Here is a 26,535-nt window from a genome sequence, read left to right on the forward strand (position 1 = left end):
CCTTGAGCAAGTCTGCAGCTATTCCATTGATATCAAGGGTATAAACACCCGCTCACTCTGGAGCAGTGGTTGTAAGCATTTCTTCAGGACAAACAGTCTATTTTCTAGGGCAATATACATATGAGGACCAAGGAGATACACAAGCAACAAAAAGGATGAAAGAGTGTTGGCGTAGGTCCTGTAAATTCCAAATGAAAGTGTAAGGAAGTGGGCTTTTGGTAGGTAGTAGGGGGCAGGAAGAAAAATACCAAACTGATAGATGTCGAAAAAATTAAACTGAATGTAATATGCTGGAATGTAAGAGAACATACTCTTTGCAATTACACACCAAGCAACACCTTTCTAAGGTTGTTTCTCTCTGTCTCTTTGATTTGTTTTTTTTTTAGTGTTACAAGCCTGCATCTGGGCAGTGACATTTTGAACTCTTCTACATATATGATGTGATAATAGGAACAGATGAGAATCAGTTTATTTTGTACCAAGGAATGACAAAATCATACCCTTCAGCAAAAGACTTCAAGATCTGTTTCTCAAAGGAAAGGCTCAGGGCTACCCCATGCCAAAGCAAACACACAGCACTAGCTTTTCAAACTTTGGCTCAATTTGTGCTACTGTGCACTGAAAAAAGCTCTCTAAGCTGTGGAGCCATCAGGATATTTTCCAGAGGGTGAGCTCATGGGCAGCTTCTTCCACAGGCAAGTATCATTTTCCAGTGATACTCACTTTTCTCCATTGTTACCAGAACTAATTTCGCAGCTGGGTATTGTATGCAGACAACATTGTTCTTCATTAGTTTATGGTATCATGGAAAAACTAACATGGACTAAGAAAAAGCACAGTCGAATAATCCAGAATTAAATCTATCAGTGAAAATCATTCTATGTAAAGGGGACCAATTATTTTTAAATTGGCAAAAAAAACCCCAAACCTGTAATACCAAGCTCTTAAATTTTCACTGAAGAGCGCAAACAAAGCAATAATATTACTAACAGTTTAAAGACAGGGAAACATTAGTACAACAAAAAGCGACCTTGAAATGTAACAGTCAGTGCCACCCAGATAATGCATTTTGAGTGCTCCATCCCCCAGAAAACAACTTCCAAAGCTAAATTTTATTGAAAAAAATATTTATGGAGAACTGCAGTGTTCAGCAGGATGCAGACCTAAGTCTATATAACAGTGTCTTGATTCACAGCTAAGTTTCTCCTATTATTTTCTCTATTCAATACTCAAGGCTTCTGCGAAAAAGAAAGTAGCACTGAGGCAGATAATAAATAAGCATACTTTGGGGAGTTGTTTGGTACTAACAACAAGGTCTTAAGAAAAATACTCCCAAGCCTTCTGAAATCAGCGGTTACTCAGCTTCACCCAGTTCTGATGAATCTCAGCTGGAGCATATAAGCTTTAAATTGTTCATGAACAGCTACGGTGTGTAATTTGCTCCTCATTAAGAAAGACTGACATAACATCCTATGAAAGACAAAACATTTTCTGTCCACTAAATCACATGTACAAAGGAAAATACCAATGAGAAAAGCTGCAGTAACAGAAACAAAGGGAAATCTGGTTTTTAAGGCATTTGCCTGGAAGTTAGAAAACCTGGGTTCAAATTTTCTTTTCCTTCACAGATTTCTTTGACCAGGGCAAGTTACCGTTATCATCTATTTCCCAAAAGTTAAGACAGAAAGAGAGTGTGAGCATTTCCCTGTCAGAAAGACCTCATGAAAACAAATATGACCAGGAAGACTTAACAAAACTGGAGGTTAAATTCCTCACAGAAATACTGTAACAATGTACAGTCTGTAGTAGGAGCAGCACCGTTTAGTCTTAAAAATTCAGAATTTCAAATCTCTTTGGAGGTTTATGACAATTTGCGGGCACAAAGTGTAATCCAAAACTTTCAATACCAAAAATTTTCTCACAAATACACAGTGTTGCAAAACTGATCATAAAAAACCTGTGCAGACAAAGATTGAAAACTTGCATCATTCTTAATTGTGTCTCTTTTCCTTTTTTTTTTTAAACTTGTTTTTTCTAATGGATATAAAACTATCCTGTAAAATAGTAGGGCTAACAAACCCAAAATTAGGTGGTTAAACCATACCCCTACTGTACACTCGACATATACGTTAGAGCACAGTGCTCTGCTGTCTGTTCTGCAAATGCAAGTAAGTTAGGAAACAGCTGCTGTATGGTATTTTTGCCAGTCAGACGTTCACTAGTTTGCAACAAAGAATAATTAGCTGATGGGGAAGTATTCCTGATTAGCCTGGGGACTTCAATTTGTTATTCTTAAGTAGCATTTTGATCAAATACTGTAATAAACTACCACACTTGTTTGGAAAATTGTACTGTTACTGCGAAAACCACAAACACGCTGTAAGAGGAGGAGGAAAAAACTTAAATGTTTTAATGAACAATTTAGTTCTTTCTTACAGCCTCAGACAATTTAGTTCCTACTTACAATCATATACACTTCTATGGATATTCACAGCCCCTAAATGCACATGTGCTGCCGTGTTACACGGATGCCTGGGCACAGAGCGCTCCTCCAGGACAGGAAGCAGTGTCTGCAAGACGTGCAGTAACTGGCACACATAACAGAAGGGAACCCACGGAAAGGAATTGTTTTTCATTTTTTCCTCCTCAAAAATTGAATAATGACACTGGTTTGATAGAAGAGCCAGAAGAGATGAAGATATGTTTCCAATTTGTAGTCAGATATATTTATGAAAGCATTTTCCCACATACAGTAGTGTGGTTGTACCATACTAAATAAAGTAGAGGACAGAGGGAAAGAAACTTATCAATTTACTACGTGGTAGAAAGTCCAAATTACTTCAGTCAGCAGTTTGTAAAACCAAAGACACCATTGTTAGGAGATGAGCTCATAGGCAGAAAAGCCAACAGTTTTGTGGTATAGCTGGTTTCAAGAAGACTGGATATTTTCCATGGAGTAAGGGCTGGAAAAATTTTCTACAAAACCAAATGTATATACTGGTTAACCTTGGTAGGACTTGGAGTACTCTAAAAACAACGGAAGACAAACATTTGCAAAGGCAATACCATGGGATTTGTAACACACAGAAACATTCATTATAAAATGTCTCAAGAGAGACATTACATAATTATGAGATGTTCCCATGGATGGTATCAAGGTGATCACAGAGTCGGAAAACTTGTCACAGGAAACAATGTTAAAGGAATTGGATTTGTTCAGCTTAGACAAGCGAAAGGGCAGGAATGGAACCTGACCACTCTTCCAGTACCTACAAGGTAGTTACAGGGAAGATGGAAATACTCAGTGATACTCAGCAACAGGATAAGAGGCGATGGCAGACATTTGGTCTGAATATAAGTAAAAAATCTCTTCTGTGAGTACAATGAAATATTAGAATAGGTTCCCTGGTAGAGGATAGCAACTTCCCTTGCTGGAAATATTCCAAGATTTGGCTTGACTGGACCCTAGATAACTGAATCTACGGCCCTGCTTTCCACAGAAGACTGGACCAGACGATCTCCAGGGGTCTGTTCCAGCCACAACTCTATTATTCTACGATAAACGTGATAAATGTGCTAGCCTATACCCACACATCTATTACTGTAGGGGAGTTTGGAGCACAGCAGTTAGATAGACTAAACTGCTGCAGCAGCAAGGTTCTGCACGTACAAGCAGGCAACGGACGCTGATTTTAACAGTGAATAAGGCAAGTACTTCAAGCAATCTCTTTTATCATGAGACATAAGCAAAATTTACCTTATAAAAATGTAGAGCTAGAGAGACTACCTTATTTTGGCTCAATTAGCCTCAGCAATATCAACTAACAAAATTAAAATTTGATGTTGTTGACACTGTGGTCTTTCCTGAATAGTCTTACCCTAATGAATCACTGGAATTAATCATCCCACCTTTGTCACTGCAGCAATGAAGCCTAACAGAGAAAAACAGATCAGTAAGTGCAGCAAAAACCAAGCAATTTTCAAACTAAGATACCACCACATGAAAGAAAATGCTACCAATAATTCAGCTGAAATGATGTTCAGGAAGTTGTACCCTGAATCACTTCTGACCAGTGCAAATCATTTTCTTATTCATTGAAACAGGCTAAAAAATTCTGAAGCTGTCTGGAGCTTTCTAGCAAAGCTTTCTCTCTAAAGGAATCAGATTTTCTTGAAAGCACTGCCAAATTTTTTTTTCATTTTTTTCCCCAAAACCCAACTATTTCCTAAAACTTTTCCCAAAAATCAGGAAAAATTAAATCAGGAGATTAAATACTTTAAGAAGGTTGCATTTTAACATTTTTAAACATATGCTATCCAGCGTCAGAAAGCAGAGAATGCTTCAAAAAAGAGTATAGGAAAAAGGCAAAGGTACAATAGCTGTTTTCCAGATGTAGCTTCCTGTCAGCAGCAAGTAGTGGTTAAGGGACTTCCTGAGATAGATCTTACATAAACACTTTTAGGTTTAAGTCTGGGTGGTAATTTTTCTTTACAAGATTTCTTCTCTGAATTTGTCTGCTCGCTTTTTCTGCTATTCTTACAGAAACATTTCTTTAACTTTTTTAATTTTTAGTTTTAAAAGGTATTGTGGCAATTGAACTGCACTCTCTCTGAAAAACCAAGTTGTTTCATTTCTCAAAGTTTACCTTTTCAAGATTGGCACATTCTTATCTCTTTTGTTTACTCTGAGCTTCTGATAACTGACCCTAAGTTAATTTTTATGACCAGCTGTTTTATAGTATTTTCACTCATTTGCAAAGCCAAAACCCTTCCCTGACGACTGCATTACCCTGCTGCTGACGACTGTCAGCTTCCACAGCCAGAAATAACGGGGTGTTAGTACCTCACTGGATGTTATTCTCCAATCGTAGATTTTAATACAAGCTGATTGCTGAGACTGTCAGTATGAAAGACAAATTAACTATGACATTTTTGCAAAGCACATCATTCAGCAAAAAACCTTTAACAAAAGCAACAAACTGCACTTCACAGTACTACAAATCCAAGGAAAAGGCATTCCCACTTGGTCCAAGCAGAATGCCCACACAAAGGCAAAACCCATTTTTTTCTTCAATCCTTCCCAAAGAGCAAACACGTGTTGCTATCCAAACAATTCAGATATCCTACAAATGTTCAGCACATCCAAACAAAAGTTCCCTATCATCTATCAAATTGCAACAACTTTTCTTTTTCCCTGTAGACAAAAGTGACACAGGTCAAAGAAACATGGCAGCTTTGTCATATGTGATTTGGAATGAGCCATATACAAAAGCTTACAGGAACAGTTTACTTAGCTTTAAAAAGACAGATGCACTCAGCACTTAATCAGAGGGCTAATCTGTGTAATAATACATTTCTTGTTCAGCAAAGAGGACAGAAAAGAAATAGTTTGTCTATTTTTGATTTTTCAAATATTTTTATTTATAACACAATTACCTGTAAGAGAACTTTACTGACATTGACTAAAAAAGACACAAGAGAAGTTTCTAATCTCTTTCATTGGGTAAAATTTTTAGGCACTTATTTAAGTGACCTAAAATCAATGGATCTTAACTATATGCTAAGGAGCTTAAAAGGCATTATGGATGCTTTATAAATATCATCCTAAATAAACAACCTCATCCCCAGGAAATCCTGTTTTTTCAAGAACCTTGTTGCTGCGGGGCATAACTGCAAGTCAGAAACCTTATTTTCCTACAAAAGCAAAGAGTCTAAAAATATTACTTTTAAAATGAAAACTAGATACTCCAGCCAAGCAGTAATCTAGGCAGGGAATCACCTACCCAGCTCTACAAGGAGTTAGAAATTGGAGAAACCAATCAGCACAGGAAACAGCCACTTCAATATCCTGGCAAACACTCATGGCAAACCACTCCCTACGTTCTTCCTGCTCCCACTACCCTTCCTTGAGCAGCTCTGTGTATCCTAGGCTGAAAAGGCACCTTGGAAAGGAAGGAGTATGAATCACAGAGAACTTGAAAGGAAAGCTTAATAGGACTACTGATAAATCTGTCAAAAATGAATAGAATTATCACTTTTTGGTTCAATTTTCAGTATAAAACTGGTGCATTGGAAAAGCTTTGGACAACTTTAATCCCAAGAATCCAGACTATGCTACTAAACAGCACTGAAATGGCCACTCCAGTCCCTGTGTCCTCCTCTTTAGAAATAGAAATGAATAAGCTTTGAGTTAAAATAGAAAATCATGGTAACATAAAACCAGTAAATAATTAGAGGTGCTAATATTCCCTGAAGGAATCTCAGGCCATACAGTAAAGGTACAAGGAACTTAAAAAGCCCAAGGTGTACTGAATTGCTAGTGCAATATATTTAGATGTGGGTTTTTTTCCGACATCCACTTTTATGATGGAAATAATTTATTATTAGAATAGCAACTACTTGCTTTTTAACTTGAACAGAAATAGTTTGTTTTAATCCAGTGTCTTTAAACCTCTTTATTTGTCCTTTAGGTACTCAGTGTTCTCATGTTGGTTTCCTCTATCTCTTCAAAACTCAAAGATCTTTAAAACTGACAGATAAATTACAAAGAAACCCATTATTTCCATATGGTATAGCTTTCTGAAGATGGCTATGATATACAATGACTGAAACAACCATTTGGTTTGCTAAACTGTAATAAAAATGTATGCTTTTATATTGGGAACTTTCACTTTTAATTTCGGTAATTTCTTTGCAAGATTCCCAGCAAGTTATAAACACATCTTAAATACATTCATTCATTGGACAAACCTTTTTTAAACCCAGAGGTGACAGCTGATAACTAAAAACATTCGACACACGGAAAGTTCTGTAATAGCAAATTATTAAAAAGGTTCTAGGAAAATAGTAAGAATTCGCAGCAATCAAACGAGAAACAGGGTTTAGATTACCACGATGAGTGGGAAGAAACATTACAAAATGCTCTGGGGTTCAGCCAAATTATGAATCCTCAATCTGCATTAGACTGTTTCAAGAGCTTGCTTGAATCTGGACAATTTTATCTTCCTTTATGTCTGGGATCGAGCTGTTGCCTGACAGACACGACCCGGGCAGTGCTGAGGAGCCCCGTGCGCTCCCCCGGGTGCCGCTGCCCGGAGCCGGGACTGAGGCAGGTCCAGCTGCGCTCCCCGAGTGCACCATGACGGGACGGTCCGGCAGGAAGTGCCCCCCCGGCATTTCGGGGCCGAGTCCCGAGCAGTTCCACACCCTCACTCCATCCGACACACCGGACCGGCGGCCTCCCGAATTCTGCCTGACCCCGGGCATTAGCGCTGCCTCCTGGCTGACGCTCGGCCTCCCCCGCGCCCGGGTCCCGCTCCGGGGCGGGGGGGCTCAGCCGGCAGGGCCGAGGCTCGAAGCCCCTCCCGGCAGCGCCGCTGCAGCGGCGGCCCAGGGGCGGAGGCAGCTCGCCCGTCCAACCAGCGCCGGGCAGGTCGCCGCTGCCTTGCCTTCTCTCTCCCTTCCCTGGCCAGGACAAGCCGCCACAAAGAGCTGGGGTTCAAATGAGGCTGCTGCGGGCCGCGTGAGGGGACGGGCGGGAGCGCCGAGCGCCCCGCGGGAAGGTCCCGGTTCGGACGCGGGGCTCAGCCTGGGCGGCCGAGCCCACAACGGTCCTGAGCAAGGATAACAGAGAAAAAGAGAAGAACCGCGCCGCTTCCCCCAGGTACGTCCCGTCCGGCCCCAGCACGGACCGCGGGTCACCGAGGCGATCTCCCGGGGCCGGAGGGAGAGGCCCGAGGAGGCGGGGTAAGGACGGGCAGGGCCGGGGTGTCGAACGGGCGCGGCTCCGGGCAGTGCCCTGCGTACGGAGCCGGCAGCGAACAGCCTGGCAGAGACAGCACCACTCCCTCGGAGCAGCAAGCCTGCTCTGTGCCTTTAAAAAACAAAAAAATACCCCCGAGCCAAACAAAAAAATCAGTCACGTATTAAAATAGAGTTGTGAAGAGAGCTGAGACATTACATGCCAGGCAGTGAAAGCCTTCTTGATATTATTTTCAGGAATATTATTATATTTTTAAAAAATATTATTTCTTGATTTCTGTGTGTAACTCTGATCTTCACACTTCCTTAAAGTTGCTGTAAATGCATATGCCTTTCGAGAAATTTTCGAGGACATACTATAGGAAATCTCTATTCAGTCTTTTTTTACACTCATGTCTGATCAGGGAGATATTAAAATTCCCCATACTTTCACAGATTCTATAAAATGAGTATTTGAAATATTTTGCAAAAATTTAATTAAAAAGAAAGAGCCTAGCATTTATAAGTACATTTGTGTAAGCATTAAACAGTTATTAAATGATCTAACTGCTATTTTTCACAGGCAAAATGAGTCATATTTATTAAAATGTGAATATTTTTAAGAGCTGTTATGGACAATGTTCATGCACATATATAAGCACACACAGTATGAGCACTTTCTGGTAGTGATTGGATTAAGTGAAAATAAGGTGAGGCCGCTGTTAAGGGAAGCAACAACAAAAGCAGTGCTCTCTTTCAGTAATTACATTCCACATCTATGACAGAACTTTAGTAAAGCACAAAGAACAATTCACAAGTAGCATAACCAAAATTCTTGGTAATCCAGAAGAAAATTTTTACTTCTTATAAAAAGAGGCTTTTGCCAAACTTTTAAAAAAGTTACATGGCAGCAAAAGATCCATAACCTTCTGCAGTTTCTTGCAGCACTTGACAGTATTTCAAAACAAAAGTTCTCCAAGAGGTCATGAAGACACTCTCGTTATGAAGTGTTGCTTTAGTCATCCATTCCCCTCAGTGAGAAAACTATTTCCTTTTAACAAGGCTGAACTAGTGCTCGAACCAAAATTTCACCAGTTTTAAGTGGACAGAAGAGCTGAGTAGTGACTGCATTATAATACGAGTATCTTAAATTTATAGGTTAATGTCAGTGTGGCACTGCTTATAATGGAAGCAAGTAACTAGTGGCAAAACCCCAGAAGTCATTCCCTCCATAAGTTTGGAGTTAAATTTTTCAATTTAGTTTTACATCATGTTTTTGTAACTAAAACTGCATGCTACTAGGTGTCAGTCCTTCCCTACATTTACTTTAAAACTTCAAACAAAACTTTAAGGCTTTTCCCAATACATGTGGCATACATATTACTGTGCTTTCACTGTGAATTGCTCTTTCCTTTTACAAAAGCAAAAAGAAGTCAGTATCCAGGTTTTTCACAGCAGTACTCTTCATCTAAAAATTGAACTACATGAGTTAATTCTAAAGGAAACCCTGTACCAGTGGAAGTCCCTCTCCTTACAAAAGAGCAAAAATTAATAAATTGCATCAAGTATGAAGATTACCTTTGAGAGGTAAACTGAGAGGTAAAAATTGAGAGGATGGATTAATATAAATCCATGCAAGAAAATGTTTGGGAGAAGGAGTAAAAACAGAACATGAGCTCTGAGAAAAAGGCCAGGGAGTAAGAAAGCAAGCAGATGCAGAAAATTCATGCTTGTCTGTCTTATCACAATGGTGTTGTGAAATCCAGATCATATTACTGGCCTGGTGCCTGGAACATGCCAGCTAACTGTAAGTCTACAAACACTGGCTATCAAAGGATTCTGCAGAAGCAAAAAACTAATATTTGTTAACAAAAACCAAAACCAAACTGTCTGATCTTTTCATAGTAGGATTTTACATTTTCAACACCCTTGCTTCATTTGCTTTTATAATGCAATAAAAATGTAAAGCTAAAAAACCCTTTTAATATCAAAGACAAAAGTATTAAACAGTGAAGATTTGTTGCTAGCTTTTCATGTTTCTTCTTTAGAATGCACAATTATCAAACAATGTGTGAATCCACAATCGCATACAGCAGTTTATCTTTTAGAGGATAAACGCTGCAATAGCTAACACCGTGCCTTCCTTTGCATATGGAAGTGCTTGAGGACTCTGCATAAAAGATGGCATATCAGATGTATGAAGGAAAAGCCAGACCATCCAGGTACTGGTAGTCTTGTTAAACTAAATCTGATCAGCACAAACCAGCCAATTAACCCCCAGAGCTGATTTTGTAAGAGTCGTTTTGTGTAGCTGAATGAACTCATCTGTATGGAGGGTATCATTGCTGCTTTTTAATTCGTAGTCAAAACAACAATATCAGAAAACAAGAGTGTAGTGCAAAAGTGTGTGTGTCATCCTTCTTATGAATATGTTTTTTGTTTATCTGTGTATTTCTAAAAGGCTTTGATATTGTTAGTTTAATTACTGTGCATTCAATTCTGGCACATTGGACCTGCGCACACTTAACGACCCAGCTTCTAGACTATGAGCTCTTCTGAGTTAGAGAAATTTGCAGAGACTGGAACAAATGCTAAGCGTTGGACCTTGCCTGTCCACTCTTTAATGAAATAAAAATCACCTATTACAAGAAAAAGACATGTAACTAAAACCCTATACAAAAAATTAGAAGGAAATAAAAAAAAAATCCCCAAAATTCTGAACTTAACTTTTCTAAGGGATGTAATACTCTGGGAGCCTTTTTATGGAGGCTGAGGGCTGAGTGACAGTGACTGTTGCAAAACCAACAGTTATCTCAAAGATACAATGACTTAAATGGAGAATTCTATTTTATTTGACAGCTTACTGAGCAATCCTGCTTAAGTGTAGGAAGTCACATAGGAAACCTACTCCTTCACCTTGTTTACAATAATTATCCTTAATTCCTCAGCTGTGACATACAAGCCACTAAAAATCTATCCTAACTTGTTAAAGTGAGAATTGCTGCTGTCTTCATCATATACCAGGTTCTGATGAATCAGCTGAGGATCAGCTCCTCAAACCAAGCCGGTAGTGTTTTTGCTTATCTTAAACTCAACTATACTGCAATCCAAATGGCTGTTGAAGTCCCTAGAAATGCCTGCGTAACATCACAGTTTTAACTCAGAAAATCACCTTCTCTGTAAAGCAGCCCCCAAGGGTAGACAGTGTCACATCCCACATGTTCAAAAGCTGCCTTTCCATGAATCAGCATCATGCTGTCACACCTATGGCTCTCTGGCTTTGTAGCAGTTTACTATCTATAGAAAAACAAGAGCAGCAGCAAGAAGCAATTCTACTGCTTTTACCTACTGAGATCTATTATGTTGCTTATCTGCAGGAATAACATAATAATGCAATTTAAGATACAAAACTTCTATCGTGGTACAAAATCCAGGCAATTATTTTACATTTTTGTCTTACGTAAGGTTTTCCACACAAGATTCACAGAGGTCATTATTTTGCTTTTGTATTTCTCCAAAATGCTATAGTACAGATGATGTCTTCTTAAACATCAAAACATTTCTTCCTTGAACTGATTTGTAATCCAGAGTAACACATAACAAAGACCCAGCAGTCTTCCTACCGCTTCAGCTCTACTTTTTGGAGGACATGGAAAAGCACAGGTGTAAAAAGGTACAAACTCCTAGACACAAAATGTCAGTCTCTCAATGGTTGAAAGACTCAGCACTGCAAAACCACTTGAGATCGAGATGCAGATGTTGACAGTATATACTCAGGCTTTCATAAATACATTTCTTTCTAGAGTAAGAATGCAAGTGTCTATTTTATGAACAAATTTCATCCAACGAAAAACAGCCACAGCACTGAAATGCGACCGGTAGCATTTTTAGATAAGCTTAATGATTCTTGGATTATGTTATTACAAGTCCTGTTTTTCATCTGATGGAGACAGACCTTCAATTGCACTCAAAAATCCCACAGGTAAAGTGAGAGACAGTTAACCAGTCTCTTTTGTAAAAATGAGATCCTCTGAAGCATGGCATCAGAATCAACAACTAATGAAAAAAGGTATACAGTTTGGAATATCCACAATGACATGTATTTTGTAGCTGCAAACCAAAAAGGCCATCATACTGACAGTGCTCCTTTTGATGCTTCCTCTTAAGGCAACCTGGTTAAAAAATAAAAGTGAACGTTTGCCAGACAGTAATATTTTTCCATGTAGAAATATTTTTACCGTTAGCATTTCAGGATCATGATAGTGATTAAAAAATAATTGTGAAACACCTGTATAATTTCAGATTTTAAAATTCTCGAATTTTGTTGAAACGTAAGAAAAATGTCAAGATATTTGTAACAATCAAACGGTAACACATTTTTGACTAATCAAGAGTCCCATATAAGCAAGATAGAGTACAGGACAGAAGAATGTTCCAAAGCAAAGCCAAAGTAAGATTTTATTTATTTTTTCCCTTTAAAGGGCAGGAAAAAAACAATCAAATGCTGAAACATCTGATGATATCCCTTTCAGAAAGTTTATTTCCTCTTTTTTCACCAGATCATGGAAACATCCTCAGTTGAGTAAACAACGAATGAGCAAATCAAACAATTTCTTATTACCTACTGCCAGTTCTATACACAGATAGGCCAATATTTGGGATACGAGCCAAAATTCTAACCGAAGTGCTTGTGCTGGCTCGAGTGTAAAACTGCCGTGATTATGTGCCACACAATAATGCTGCCAAGTGTTTTCATACAGATGCAGTTATGCTGGCAAAAGACAAACGGAAAAAAAACTATTTTGCCTGAATGAAAAGTAAAATATACTGCCAAGTAGGGTTTTGGTGCATCTGCACCAGGGCAAGTTTGTCCCAACTCAATTCTCATCAAAAGTGCTTTTATGAGTACACAAGTCTTGAACAGCCAGAATCTAGAAATGAAATTACTTCAAACTTCCATATTTCTGATTAGAAGTTCCATTTGATGTTTAATTAAAATAAAACATCTTTCTTTTTAAGTGTGCCTTTTTCACCTGGTTTTTGTTTGCATGCTTGTGTGTTAATGTTCTGTCAGTATGCATGAGGATAAGGGACTGTATTTCCAGTAATTAAAAAAATTTGTTGCAAACCTGCATGCTTGCTTTAGGTTGAAAAGTGTACAGCTGCCTAAGTGGAATTTTGCATGGGGGACAAATATGGCCCTAGGAATATAGTTCCCTCCCAGTCCACTGAAAAAGAGCTACTGGCAGAGGGAGAGAGGAAGCGGGGGCTAAGCCAGAGAAACAGGAAGAACTGAGTGACCAGCAATGGCACTAGTCAGGTATAAAGAGTATCAATTCCTGGGCATAAGTACAGCACGGCAAAACTGAAAGCTAACGTCCTAGACGTCAGATATGATCTTCTTCTTCCATGGGAAGGAGTCCTAATGTTCTAAGAATCTGATGTTTTGCTACTTAAAAAGAGGAAGATACTAAAAAGAATTAAATCCTTCCTTAAAACTGTTTCACTGACTTCTCACTTCCTCGACTCCACGAACTTCCGTTTTAATCCAGCTTCAGAACGGAAAAAATGTCCCTTATTTATGTGATCCTTCACAATATGCAACAAATAGGCCTCATTCTAAACACCTTTTTTTTAACCAAACAAGTAGACAATAAAAGACTTAAGAATATCATAATAAAGAGACTGCAGGAAGGACATCTGATGGTTGTTTCTGTTTGTACTGGGGTATTCTCCTACCAGTGTCCTTGTTCTTCCACTGTTTTTTTCATATAGGAAGAATATCTTAGAAAAGGTGACATGCAGGCACGATTGTGACAGAGAAACATTTCAGCACAGTGTAATCGTGCTGATGTCATTCACTGTGCCTTCTGCAACCAGTGATCAAACCCTAGAACAGGCTTCCTAGAGAGGGGGTCAGTGCCCCAGGTCAGCTCTGATGTCAGGTGGTGGGACTAGATGATTGTTAAGACGAGACTGATGAACTCTGTTCCGTTATTTTCCTACACAGTTCTTAAAAAAATGGAGAAAAATCTGTTATATGATGCTCTATATTTCTTTGGCCAGAAAAGAATGTGCACCCCAAAGCCCACGCTCAGTTAAAGACATGAGTGAATGCTGAGGAAAAAATCAGTTTCTTTTCAGTGGTCACAATAATTGCAGGTTTAAAGGAGGGGAAAAAAAGGGTATTACAATTCCAGCAGTGAAATAAAACCATTTTATACCTATATGCAAGAGACATTTGCAAAACCAGTCATCTGTGCAGAAACATGAGGCCTGGAAAACTGCCAGGTTTTCCAAGTGTGACCTGCTGTGCAAATGCTGATTATGCAAGTTAAAGCTGTCTGGGGTGAATTTATGTTCCCTATTTTCCAGGACTCCAAATAGCATTCCTTTGCTTACAGAAACCACGTCAAACTCCAAATTTTCATCTAACATGTTTTCAAGATTCTTGACAAGTTCTGTAAAGCACCATTCCTTTCTATTTGCAAAATGAGAAAGGGTTTATTCCAACTAAGAAACTGAGGCAAAAGTATATATCAAAAAATTTTAAGAAAGATCAAGTCCTGGTCACTTTTGTTTGAATCTTTTAGAGAAATATCTATGGCTTATTTCACAAAACCAGAAAAATGTGAAACTCAGTACTCTTCTCAGTAGGAATAATTAAGGATGCATATCCAACATTATCTTGAAACTTAAAAAAAAAAATCTCTTAGAAGTCAGCTGCTGCCTAGAATCATAGAACAGTTTAGACTGGATGGGACCTCATCTTCATCTCACAAAGCAAGGCAAGTTTTAACATTAGATCAAACTGCTCAGAGCCTTGCCTGAGTCACAACTTCACAGATTTCCAGAAGTGGAGATTCTACCACCTCTTTGGGTAACTGCTTCAGTCCTCAGACATCCTCATGGTGAAGTTCTTTTTTTAATAAAACCCATTTTTTTCCTGAGGTTATTTGTATCCACCGTATACTTTCACTGTGCACTTCGAAAAAAAATTTGTCTTCTCTACAAACACCCATTAAGTGGTTGAAGACAGCAGTAAAACGTCTCCTTCACCTTCTCTTCTGGAGGCTGTGCAGACCTCACTCTTCCTGCTACTCTTCATACATCACGTCTGCAGCCTTCAGCTGTCCATGCTACCCATGCTGGCTGTGCTCAGCTGGACTCACTCCAGTTTCTCACAGCTGTCACTATCACCATTTCATGTAATTCAAAAAATGTCATTGTACTAAAGATGACCAAGCAGTTAGGTGAAAGATACTCAAATACTGAATGATTATTCCATGTGAAATGTTTTACAGGCAAAGAAAAACACGATGGTAACACCATCTTGGTTTAAAAAAGTGTCAAACAGGTTTTATGTGCTGAAAAAGCTCCATATTACATTTTTCCCCCATTTATTTTATGAAAACTAGGTTACATATACATGATTATTAAAATTCAACAATAAAAAGCTTTTAGAAATAGATGATGTCAAAGTGCTGTCCAAGTGGCTGATAAGAGAGCGGTACATGACAGGGGTGCTCCTGGCAGCAGTGACAATCCTAAGCCCATGTTTCCAGGCCTACCAGTGCCTATAAAGTTCTGGGACTGACTTATTTTTTAAGAGATTGTGAAGGCCTCAGCTTTCCACCTTGAATATGAATCCGCATGGAGAACTAAGTTCAGGTAATGTCACCAAAAGGGAACTGGTGCACTGTGCCAAATGATATTTCCAGCTGCTTTGGACTGCTGTGCACCATCTCTGTCCACCAAGCACATATGCAGGTATTCTTCCCCTTCCAAGAAGGGTCTGTGAAGTGAGATGACCAGGCTGAGTGTAAAGACAGTGCCTCCACTGAGAGTCACAATAACTGTTTCAGTTGTAAATTCCACTAGTCTGGAAAAATAACAGATTGTACTGCCTATGATATCGGGGTAGCAGAGTTTTTAATTTATAATTATTAAGGACTAATGTAAAGTTTTTCTTTTTTTTTTTTAAGCCATGGAATTTCAATACTGCTGAATAAAGTAAAATCGTTACACTTCATCTAAGCTGTATCTCTTGCAATATACATGCAGTTATAAAATACTGCAAATGATATTTTATATTTTTAGAACTTTTATCAGCATTAATACACATATTAACTTACATTCTGTTTACATTTAAAGGTTGTTATTTGTAACTGTAAGAAACTGAAAATGTAATTCATATGTAAATTAAAACACTAGTCGTGGAAACTTTTGTGGTACTTGCCTGGAAGAAAGGCCAGTTCAAATCCTGGTATTTACTGCTTAGTTTCTTATGGTTCTTGGCAGGCTTTAGATGAACTAGCAACTAGTAATTGCAGTTTTGAGCATAGAATGATACAACTATTCCCTATGATGTCCACTTTAACCAATGTAAATTCAGGCTGGACAAGAAAAATACCTCATTTGTGTACATAGTTAATAGGTACTGCTTTAGAAGAGATTATCACTTGTAAATCCACATTGATTTCCTATTTGTTATTTACTATTAAATTTATTTTAAAACAGATTTTAACAAGTTCTTTGCAGAAGAATATTTGACCAGAACTAGAGGATCATGATGACAAGATTCATCTGTTTAATGCTAGTAACTGCTGTGGGAGTTACTACAAGTAAAGCACAGGAATTTGAAGGCAATGACAAGGAAACAGATCAAGAATTCATTTACATGAACAGATATAAGCGTTCCAGTGATACGCAGGACAAATGCACTTACACCTTTATCGTACCTCAGCAGAGAGTGACAGGTGCCATTTGTGTTAACTCTAAGGAGCCTGAAGTTCTACTTGAAAACAGGGTAAATAAACAAGAATTACAGTTACTTAACAATGAACTACTTAAACAAAAGAGACAAATAGAAACTCTCCAGCAACTGGTAGAGGTGGACGGTGGAATTGTTAATGAAGTTAAACTCTTAAGAAAAGAGAGCAGAAACATGAATTCTCGTGTCACACAACTCTACATGCAGCTACTACATGAAATTATCCGAAAACGCGATAACGCCTTAGAACTTTCTCAACTTGAAAATAAGATTTTGAACCAAACTGCAGATATGTTGCAGCTTGCAAGCAAATACAAAGACTTAGAGCACAAGTACCAACATTTGATGTCAATTGCCAATAATCAGTCAATGATAATTGCCCAGCTGGAAGAACACTGTCAAAGAATGCCATCCATAAAGCCACTGCCACAAACTCCACAACCACCACATAAAGTGTATCAGCCTCCTACTTACAATCGCATTAATAACCAGATATCTACTAATGAGATTCAGAGTGATCAGAACTTAAAGGTTCTGCCACCTACCTTACCAACCATGCCTGCAGTTACTAGTATTCCAACTTCAACTGATAAACCATCTGGTAAGTAATATTACTGACATGGCTTCATTGGTTTATGCTAATATGCAGTGGCAAACATTTTAACTGTAATATCAAAAATGCGGTCAGAATTTGTTTAGCAAAATAAATGCAATTAATTATTTTGAACTGAGATTTCTTAGCTCTGATGTTGTCTGTAATTATCTTCTGGATATCTTGTAGTACGTACAAGCACAGAAAGAAAGAAAAAAAATTAAGATTCAGACACACTAGCCCCACAGATTTTTCTCATGTTACTTTGCCAAGACAAACTGACCATTTATATTACATGTATGAGATAAAGGACCTGCAGAAAAATCTTATTATTCAACAGTCACCTAAATTTTATTTAACTTTGCTCAGAACTGAACTACTACAATTTGCGACATCTGAAGGGGTTTAGCACTGTTTGTGTGAACATTTGTGAAGTTATTACAAATTTGCTGATCTATGTAATAACGTTGTGCTTGTGTAACTCCAAAAGGAACCCATATCTCTCTATACCTTACATGGGGCACTTGTGCCCTACACAGAAGCAAAAGGGAAGCAAGTGGTGGAATAGTAAGAGATATTATACAGCCCTCACTGAAAGTCTTAGGAGTTCTGTCACAAACAAGATTAGAAGATCTGAAATCACATTAAAGATCAATTGATCTACATGGTAACAAAATTAACAAGTAAAGAATTCAATTTCACCTATGGTTCCTCAGATTTAAAAAAAAACAAAACACAAACAGTTCAGATATATGTTCCATATAAGGGAAGTCTGTTCTTCAGTGTGCAGGCAACACAGACTTGCACAGACAGAAAAAAGATGGGGTGTCACAGACATCTGAACTCAGAGCTGAAACAGAGTAATGCATGGGAACTGCACTCAGTGTATTTCATGGCTATTTACAACAAGCAAGACATCAACAAACTCTTTAGAATTATCAAATAATGCAACTGTCACATGTTAAAAAAAAACCTTCAAAAGACCCCCATCTTATTTCTCCATGGAAACATTCACAATTAAAGAAACTTGAGCAGGTGTTTCAGTCCAAAGCACTGAGTCTCCAAAGTCTGTAAAGTCTCTAAAACACTCTGCTACAAAGCAGTATTTTCACAGTATTGCCAAAGATGAACTCGCCAAAGCTTGCATTCTGGCATGCAGAACCTCTGCCAAAAATATCATGATTCTAATGTACTGTGTAAGAAAAAAAGTTCTCAGAAGAAAATCAGATCTATTACAACTCCTTTGCAGCAATACACTATGGCCTCTTTATTAATTACATTTTGACTTTCATCTCAAGGTTGGTTCAAGCTTTGTACAGTATTTCCCTATCTATCTGTAAGGGAAATACCTTTCAAGCATTCTTTGAAGACCTTTCCCTTTCCTGTTACATGGTTTGAAAACTCATTCTTGCTCCACATCCTCCTTGCGCTTTCAAGTGCTTAAACTGGAGCTGAGGCTTCACTATCACACAGCAGGAACAGAAAAGTTAATTCACGTGCACAGTACTTTTGCTTATCTATCCTCATATATTTCCTGTTTTGAAAAGTCAAATGCTAACATAGATCAATTTGCAACTCTGTAGATCTCCCAGATCCTCACCTGAGAAAGTGCTGCTTATCCAGCCATTTTTCGTGGTGATTTCCAGAGGTCCCTTTCACAGTCCACAATTCTAAGATAAGGTCTGACATCTGCTACTTCTCCTTAGACTACATAACTTACTAGGAAAGAAGTTTCACGCTTCTTCTGCACAAATTCATTATAATATTAATTTCTCCCCTTATTTTCTCATTTACAGCTTTGATTTGTTTAAGGAAGTTTCCAACAATTGAAGTTAAGCTAATTAACCTATCATTTTCAGGGTATCTTCCTCCCCTCACCTCCCCTTTCTTTTGGGGCATGAAACATTTGATATCTTTTCTTCATCCTCCAGAATGTTCTCCATTCACAAAGCACATCTCAAACAAAACTCTCCCTACAATTAATGCCGAGAACGAAGCTTTAGTCATACCTGGAATAAACTAGGAAAAACCCATAAGCAGTATCCTACAAAACAAACAAAACCCACCACCACCACCACTGCCCAGCTGCTGTTAAAAAATCCATGCATATTTTATCCAGTCCTTTTGGTACTATTTCTTGAGTTCTCAGCCTTTACCAAAGCACCTGACTGCACTAACCATCTGATCACAGCCAACCTGTGGAATGAAAACTGAAGCAAAACAGAAGGAAAATATTAAATGCTTTCTTTTAATTAAATGCTTTCTTTTAATCTGTTGACAGCTTTCCTTTCTCACAAAGTAGTAGACCAGCACTCTCCCTTGATCACAGAGTACTACAGTCTTACTACTGTCAGTAGCTTTAATTAATTTTGTACATTTTGTCCACATTGTCTGTTACATGGTGTCCCTGCCCATGGCAGGAAAGTAGAACAAGATGATCTTTAAGATCCCTTCCAACCCAAGCCTTTCTGTGATTCTGACTCCCTAGAGGTGATTTTATCAAAACTACCTACCTGAAAGTCAGGGTGTTCAAACTTTTTCAAGGGAACATACCTTAGCCAACATTTTGAAAAGTTAATATCTGACAAAAAAACCAATGGAACCAATGGAAAAGTAGTAGCAAACTCTGCTTTGAAGTACTTATCTTCATCTTAACTCACTTTCAAGAGGAAAGAACTATGTGTAGTAGAGCAGTGCTGCCATGTGGCCTAAAAGAAACTGCAAGATTAGAACACTCTAAATACTACATTGTATACTGCTATAAATTTTTAGGAAGATCAAAGCTCTGTGGTTGACTATTTAAGGAGTTAAATAATGATTTTGGACTAACATGTTCTTTTTTGTTTTTAATAAGTGCCACTACATACACATTGTGATTAAATAAACATGAGCAATATAAATTACCAGTGCCCTTTACATTTGTTTTCTCCCACCTCTCATAACGAGCCATGTAACTGTGTGACAGAGCACTGCATCTACACCTAAACTGCCAGAAATCTGAACAGTGAGCCACAACAGAGATGGAAAAGGGACTTAGAAGCACAACTCCAGGTACAGTCTCTGAATATGACTAGGGCAACAAGAACACAGCATGGCCACAGAACAAACACTTGGACTGCCTCTTGGTACACTGACTTACTGATTAAAATAGTTAAAAAGACAAAAAAAACCTCAATCCCCCAAACACTTGAGATAATTTCTATAAAACTAATTTATTTCTAACTCATTTCCTGAGTACCATTACTAGTGTTGGGCAGTGAATTATGAAAAAGCGTAGAAGAACTGAAATAATTTAGAACTGAAATTACTCTTGATAGCAACATGTGCTTCAGTAAGGCTCCTAATGAGAAGATCTGACAAGCCTTCCTCTTTCAGCAGGCAGGGGGAATCAATCCAGGGTCTCTGATCTCAAATCCTGAGGATTCTTATTGACTTCACCCTTATGCTCAGGAAGCAAAGCAGCTGGGGGAGTCTATATGCAGATATCAACACAGACTCCTAAATCATTTATATTTAAATTTCTCAGACTCATTAAAATGGAATCTATCTTCCCAATACAGAAAATTTCTTTTAAAATCATAAATATAAAATACTGTCAAAAAGAGTAAGCTCTTCATGGACTCTACTGAACTCAAGGAAAAAAATATATTCTTCTGAAAACACAAACGCATTAACTGTATTTCTGTGAATGCAAAGTATTTTAAAAGTCTTGTCATTTATATAACATTTCTCTCACAAGCACTCCATGTTAAAAAAATCTTAATTTCTATATTGTGTTGTCATTTATTAAGGTTACAACAGTAAAACCTACAATCTGAATTCATGTTGCCAGTTCCATTGTTAATGTCTGTGCGAATAACATTTCTGGGGATCTAAAAAGCTGAATTTCTCAAAGACAGAATCAAGATCAAACTTACTGGTTTGTTTTCTAAAGGAAATTCTTAATACATGTCTTTGGAGTCATTTATACCTAGTTTCTTTGAAGATGTAATCAATGACCAAAGTAGAGCTGCCTTAAAAAAATAAATTTAAAAAAAATCTACCTTTATCAGTAATTTATTGTGGAATGTTCCAGAAATAAAATTACAATAACTGAATCCCCTTGAAAACACTTGGTGGATACTGTACCTTCAATAAGAAGAAAAACAAATGCACTATTCAGCGAAACTAATCTACTGTAAAAAGCTGCCTATTCAAATACTGCCCTGCACTGAAGATATGGTCAAGGGGGGTTTGATGCACAGCCCTTCTGTTTTGACACAGGGCCCTGGAGAGACTGTCTACAAGCATTAGAAGACGGCCACGACACAAGCTCTATCTATCTTGTGAAACCAGAGAACACAAACCAGCTGATGCAGGTCTGGTGTGACCAACGGCACGACCCTGGGGGCTGGACAGTCATTCAGAGACGGCTGGATGGCTCTGTCAACTTTTTCAGGAACTGGGAGACATACAAGGTTAGGACAAGTGAGCAGATTAACGTCTTCCACCCTCTAAAAATTATTGGTAAAGTGGACATCTCTATAAAATAAATTACTGCAGATTTCTATTTAAGAATACGCTCAGATTTACCACTAACACAGATGCAGAATACTAACATGCTTCTCTTGCTTCCTTTACAGCAAGGATTTGGTAATATAGATGGAGAATATTGGCTCGGATTAGAAAACATTTACTGGTTAACAAATCAAGGCAACTACAAACTGCTCATAACAATGGAGGACTGGTCAGGTCGGAAGGTGTTTGCTGAGTATGCCAGCTTCAGGCTGGAGCCTGAGAGCGAGTACTACAAGCTGAGGCTGGGCCGCTACAACGGCAACGCAGGCGATTCCTTCACTTGGCACAATGGCAAACAGTTCACCACGCTGGACAGGGACCATGACGTGTACACAGGTACCGGAGCCCTGAGCTGCCTTGCCTTTTTTTTGCCCTCCCCTCCCACCCCCCATTTTATTTCTTTTTTTTTTTTGAAAAAGGAAAAATACTTATAGTCATACACACACACATAATTTGCACTCTCAAAAGGATTTGTCAATTTTACCTTATGAAGCACAGACTGATAGTGTCAACCCTTATAAATAATAACACCAAAACAAAAATTTGTTTACACTAGACAAGAGTCAGTAAAATATGTTATGGAGGGTTATTTGGGACAGTACTGCACACAAATCTTCCAGCAAGGGAGAATACCAATAATGAACTGCATCTGTAGAACGTAACTACTGAGCTGCTTCCTGAAGAAGCCTAAATTCACCTTTTATTACATGGTATCTACATATTCAACATACAGTTAAAAAAGAAAGTTTTGTGCTTAGCTTGCTTGCTGTAATATTTTTCATTTAATTCTGACACTGAGCTGGAACTTTCTTTTGCAGGTAACTGTGCCCATTACCAGAAGGGAGGATGGTGGTACAATGCATGTGCTCATTCCAATCTCAATGGAGTCTGGTACCGGGGAGGGCACTACCGCAGCCGGTACCAGGATGGCGTCTACTGGGCTGAATTCCGGGGGGGGTCATACTCACTAAAGAAAGTGGTTATGATGATAAGACCTAACCCTAACACATTTCACTGAAATAACTCTTCTCTTGGTTTGCTTTCTTGTTCTAAAAAAAATCACATAAAGATATATTACCTGGAATGATCTTTTCAGAAATGAGGAATGTAAGATATTGTACATTTATTGATAAGATATGAGGGCTTGTATATTGTATTTTCAAGAATAATCCCAGGAAAAAAAAAGCTGAAGAAAAAAAAAAGGAATTGCCATAACATTCAGAACACCAGTACAACTGGTACTATTAGAACTGGCAGTTAGATGAAGTGTAGATAAGCTTCCTGGTTTTTATTCCCTGTAAATTAATTTTGGATGGTAAAAATACTGCCACAACATTTAAATATTTTTGTATGTTATGTATAAATATTCTCAAATACAGGAAATATTACAAACTGTACAGCAAGAGGTTTTTTTTTTATTATTATTATGAGCAATCATTTGACACAGGAAATCATATCCTTTGAACTGTGTAGCTGGTATATGTACATTAGTGTGATTATTATGGTGTAATCTTTGTTAACTGCCATGAATAAAGTCAGTACTATATAATTCTGTTTTGAGAGCAGACAGCCAAACCAGTACTGTCATGATAAATCCAGTCTTTCCCCTTCACTTTGATCATTTCAATAATCTGCTCCTACAAAGTGGAATTCACCACTGATTCAAGTTGTTTAGATTAAAAACACTAATGATTTTTCCTACCAAAATGAAGTAGCTACTTTCATATGGAAATTAATCCAGATTTACAACAAGTATTATGTGCTATATAGCCAACATGTTATACACAACTCACAGTATTTTGTACCTGACTTCAGTCATTACCTGTTGTGTAGCATCTGTACTCAGAAATGGCTAGATATAAATTAAAGGGACTATCCAACTTTGCAGGCAAATGATGGATACCAGTTTATAATCTATTTAGTATCCTTAGCCTAGAGATGAAAATTATATAAAAAAAGTTATCTGTAGCCAAGAGAAGTTATTTTTAACATATTTCACAAATATAACATATTACTGTCAAATTATTAAATAGATTTACTCATCTATATTTAGAGGCAGACACTTTTAAGAAATACATACTGGGATAATTCTAACATTCTTCTGAGGTAGGTTTCTAGAACAGATAGTTAACACACCCAGTTCAAAACAGCAACTACTGCAAAAAAAATAAAGAATGCATAAAAGAGGCAGAGTAAAAGCCTCTAGAAGTTCAATATTTTTCACTAAGCCTGTAAGACACTTACTGTGTGTTTATGTGTGTGTGCTTGCATACTTTTCCCTCATTACCTCCTCCCTTCTTTACCACAGTATGATGTGCGATGTAGCATGTGTTGTATATAGCTGAAAGTAGGGTTTTTAATATATTAGATTACCCGTCATATTGTAATTCTTTAATAAAGCAACAGATGTTATTTTGACATGTTCAGATTTCATCCTGTTTCAGTTCAGATTACTTAACTTCACATCACTGCCTCGTGACTTAAATCAACCCTGATAGACAACTACTATTCATGTGTGTTAAGTGTTTAAATATTGCAACATCAAAAGCAAAACAATTTTCAGCTGAGAAAAATACTGAATTTCCACATAGCCCAACAAGGAAGGACTCTTTGCAGGTCATCTGAAAAGCCCTAAATTGTCAAACAGTATTCAAGGTTTACCTGCTACTGGTTTAGCTACTGAACTCTGGAAAAGATTTAGGTAAGAAATATTAAACACACCTACTGGCCTAGAGCTGGCCAGAGTGCTCTACCAAACAGGCTTTAAACCCCTGTCCAAGATGACAGTCTTTTGTTAAAATAATCATATTTCTTAACCTGTCTACCTAAAAGGTGAGTGATTTACCTAGAGACTCATCCATGTAATTAAAAATGATAATGCACAGAAGTCAGGTTACGAAGACCTGGAGATATGTCTGAGAATAGAACTTAATTTTTTACATAAAATTTGCATAAAATAATTTTAAACACAGAGGCTGGCACATCAAAAACAATTAAACATAGGGCATTTGGAACTTATACAGTGAAGTTATTGGCAAGTATATTGGCAGAATCACAGATTTGCAAAATTTCATTATGCTTATTTTTTTTAAATTCACACAACAGAACTGTTTGCACTAGATCCCTCTACTATAGCAATGCCACAACTATAAACTATGAAAGGCCTTAGTTTTTCCTGTTCCCCTCATTTTCTCCAATTGTTTCAATTACATTCTTATTTCATCACTCCCCAAAAGTACATCTCTGACAACACCGTGCTGTCTAAAAATCATACACAATACACTTACACACCTATCATTAGTAAGAGGTGAGTTTATATAGGAGAGAACTGCAGCACTATGGAGAATAACAGCTTCGATTCTGCTGTAATCCTCCTTCATTTCAAGAAGTACCATAGAAATAGTTCTGCAACAGCAAACTCCTAGAAACTTAGGTGGCTCTTCAGAATTTTTGAAATATCTCTACCTTTTTCAGAAGAGTAAAGAAAATTCTGTCAACTAATACATTATCTATGTATCAGGAATGAAACAGCGGGGATCCACCTACAGCACTGAAGACAAAAAGCTCTCACAAGATTGAAGTTACTTCAGAAGGCAACCAGTTATACTCTTGTATACATATTTCCTAACAGTTCTTTCCTGAAACTCTTCTATTATCATTCAAAATTTTCAGCATTAGCCCCATTGTTATATTCCAAGGAAAAAAAAAAAGCAAACAACACAACAAAACACCACAACTCAGTGAACCCTGTAGATTATAACAGATGATACCCATCTTTGTCTATCCTGTAACATACAGATACAATCTGAAAGATCAGCAGCAGTGAAGACAGGAAAAAGCTGTAGGCAGCCACCACACACAGGAATTTTCAAAACACTGCAACTGCTATTTTTTTCTTAGATCACACTGTGGCTAAATGCTTCCAACAGTTCACATTACAGCCTTGCCAATCTCATGATTGATTGATTTCTTTCTTTCTCTCTTTTTAAACTCGGAAGATCTGTCTGGAAACAAAACAACTGTTGGATGTTTTAATGGTACTTTAAAACATCGTAAGGAATATATTAGTCTCTCATATTACAGCCTGAGGTTGTAAACATATCAGTAATTGTCTCCTGTATTGATTACTTGAAGGTTCACCTGCACCTCTTAGGATGCAGGGAAAACCTTACTTTACAAGAGCAGCAACACTGCTTAGTCTTTCCAATCAGCAGGGAGAGGGCCTCTGATGCACGAAACCCGAAATATAACATATGCAGCAGGATTCAAAGTCTCCAGGAGGCTGCCTAGACACCAGCAGGAATTTCAGATTCAACCTTGTAATTCAGTAACATGGATTTTTTCCTTTCACTTTCATTACCCAGGTCTTTTATTAGGCTTGTAACACACATTCATTCCAGAAATGTTTTAATTTTTATTTAGGACTGGCTTGATGTCCTAATAACTGGGTAGTATTAAAACATTCCTTGCACAAGGGCGTGAGCCAATTCTATAAACGAGAGTACCTAGACAACTTCAGTGGATGTTTAGCTTCCCAGTACGTTCTCCAGCTCATTTCAAACAGTCTCAGGCTGTCATAGATGGAATGAGAACATAACTAAGTAACTTTCTTGCAGTGAGACAAGAGGCTCAGCATGAAATGTGACCCCCATTAACTGTACATCTTCAGACTTTGTCACTCTCATTCACTTGTTTTATATTCACTATTTACTCCTAACATGATCTATCAGTCTACTTGTTCATTTAAACAGACTAAAGAAGCTGTTCTATATGTAATGCTGTTTTCCTCGAGAAGATACTTATTCACTGAAACTAGTCCCCTTTGAATATTCTGATAAGCTAAATATTCCTTTAACCTAAAATTATTTTCTAA

At 37.8% G+C, this 26,535-nt stretch overlaps 2 protein-coding genes across 4 annotated transcripts in view; one reads left to right on the forward strand and one right to left on the reverse strand.

The window, feature by feature from the left end:
* RALGPS1 (Ral GEF with PH domain and SH3 binding motif 1) overlaps window positions 1-26,535 on the reverse strand; it is a 78,052-nt gene that overhangs the window by 32,750 nt on the left and 18,767 nt on the right. The window lies entirely within an intron of this gene.
* Window positions 7,436-24,080, forward strand: ANGPTL2 (angiopoietin like 2). The gene is made up of 5 exons (XM_032708015.1): window positions 7,436-7,663; window positions 16,261-17,114; window positions 21,369-21,562; window positions 21,728-21,998; window positions 22,481-24,080. Exons 2-5 carry the CDS (start codon window positions 16,310-16,312, stop codon window positions 22,678-22,680), a joined length of 1,470 nt encoding a protein of 489 aa, XP_032563906.1. The 5' UTR covers window positions 7,436-7,663; window positions 16,261-16,309; the 3' UTR covers window positions 22,681-24,080.

The sequence above is a fragment of the Chiroxiphia lanceolata genome, chromosome 21, assembly GCF_009829145.1.
Source record: "Chiroxiphia lanceolata isolate bChiLan1 chromosome 21, bChiLan1.pri, whole genome shotgun sequence".
Lineage (NCBI taxonomy): Eukaryota > Metazoa > Chordata > Aves > Passeriformes > Pipridae > Chiroxiphia > Chiroxiphia lanceolata.

Bases quoted from the DNA above. Each gene is read 5' to 3' on its own strand.
- ANGPTL2 (XM_032708015.1), top strand. From the start codon at position 16,310: ATGATGACAAGATTCATCTGTTTAATGCTAGTAACTGCTGTGGGAGTT. The intron at 17,115-21,368 runs GTAAGTAATATT...GTTTTGACACAG, and splicing joins TTCAACTGATAAACCATCTG to GGCCCTGGAGAGACTGTCTA. The intron at 21,999-22,480 runs GTACCGGAGCCC...TTTCTTTTGCAG, and splicing joins GGACCATGACGTGTACACAG to GTAACTGTGCCCATTACCAG.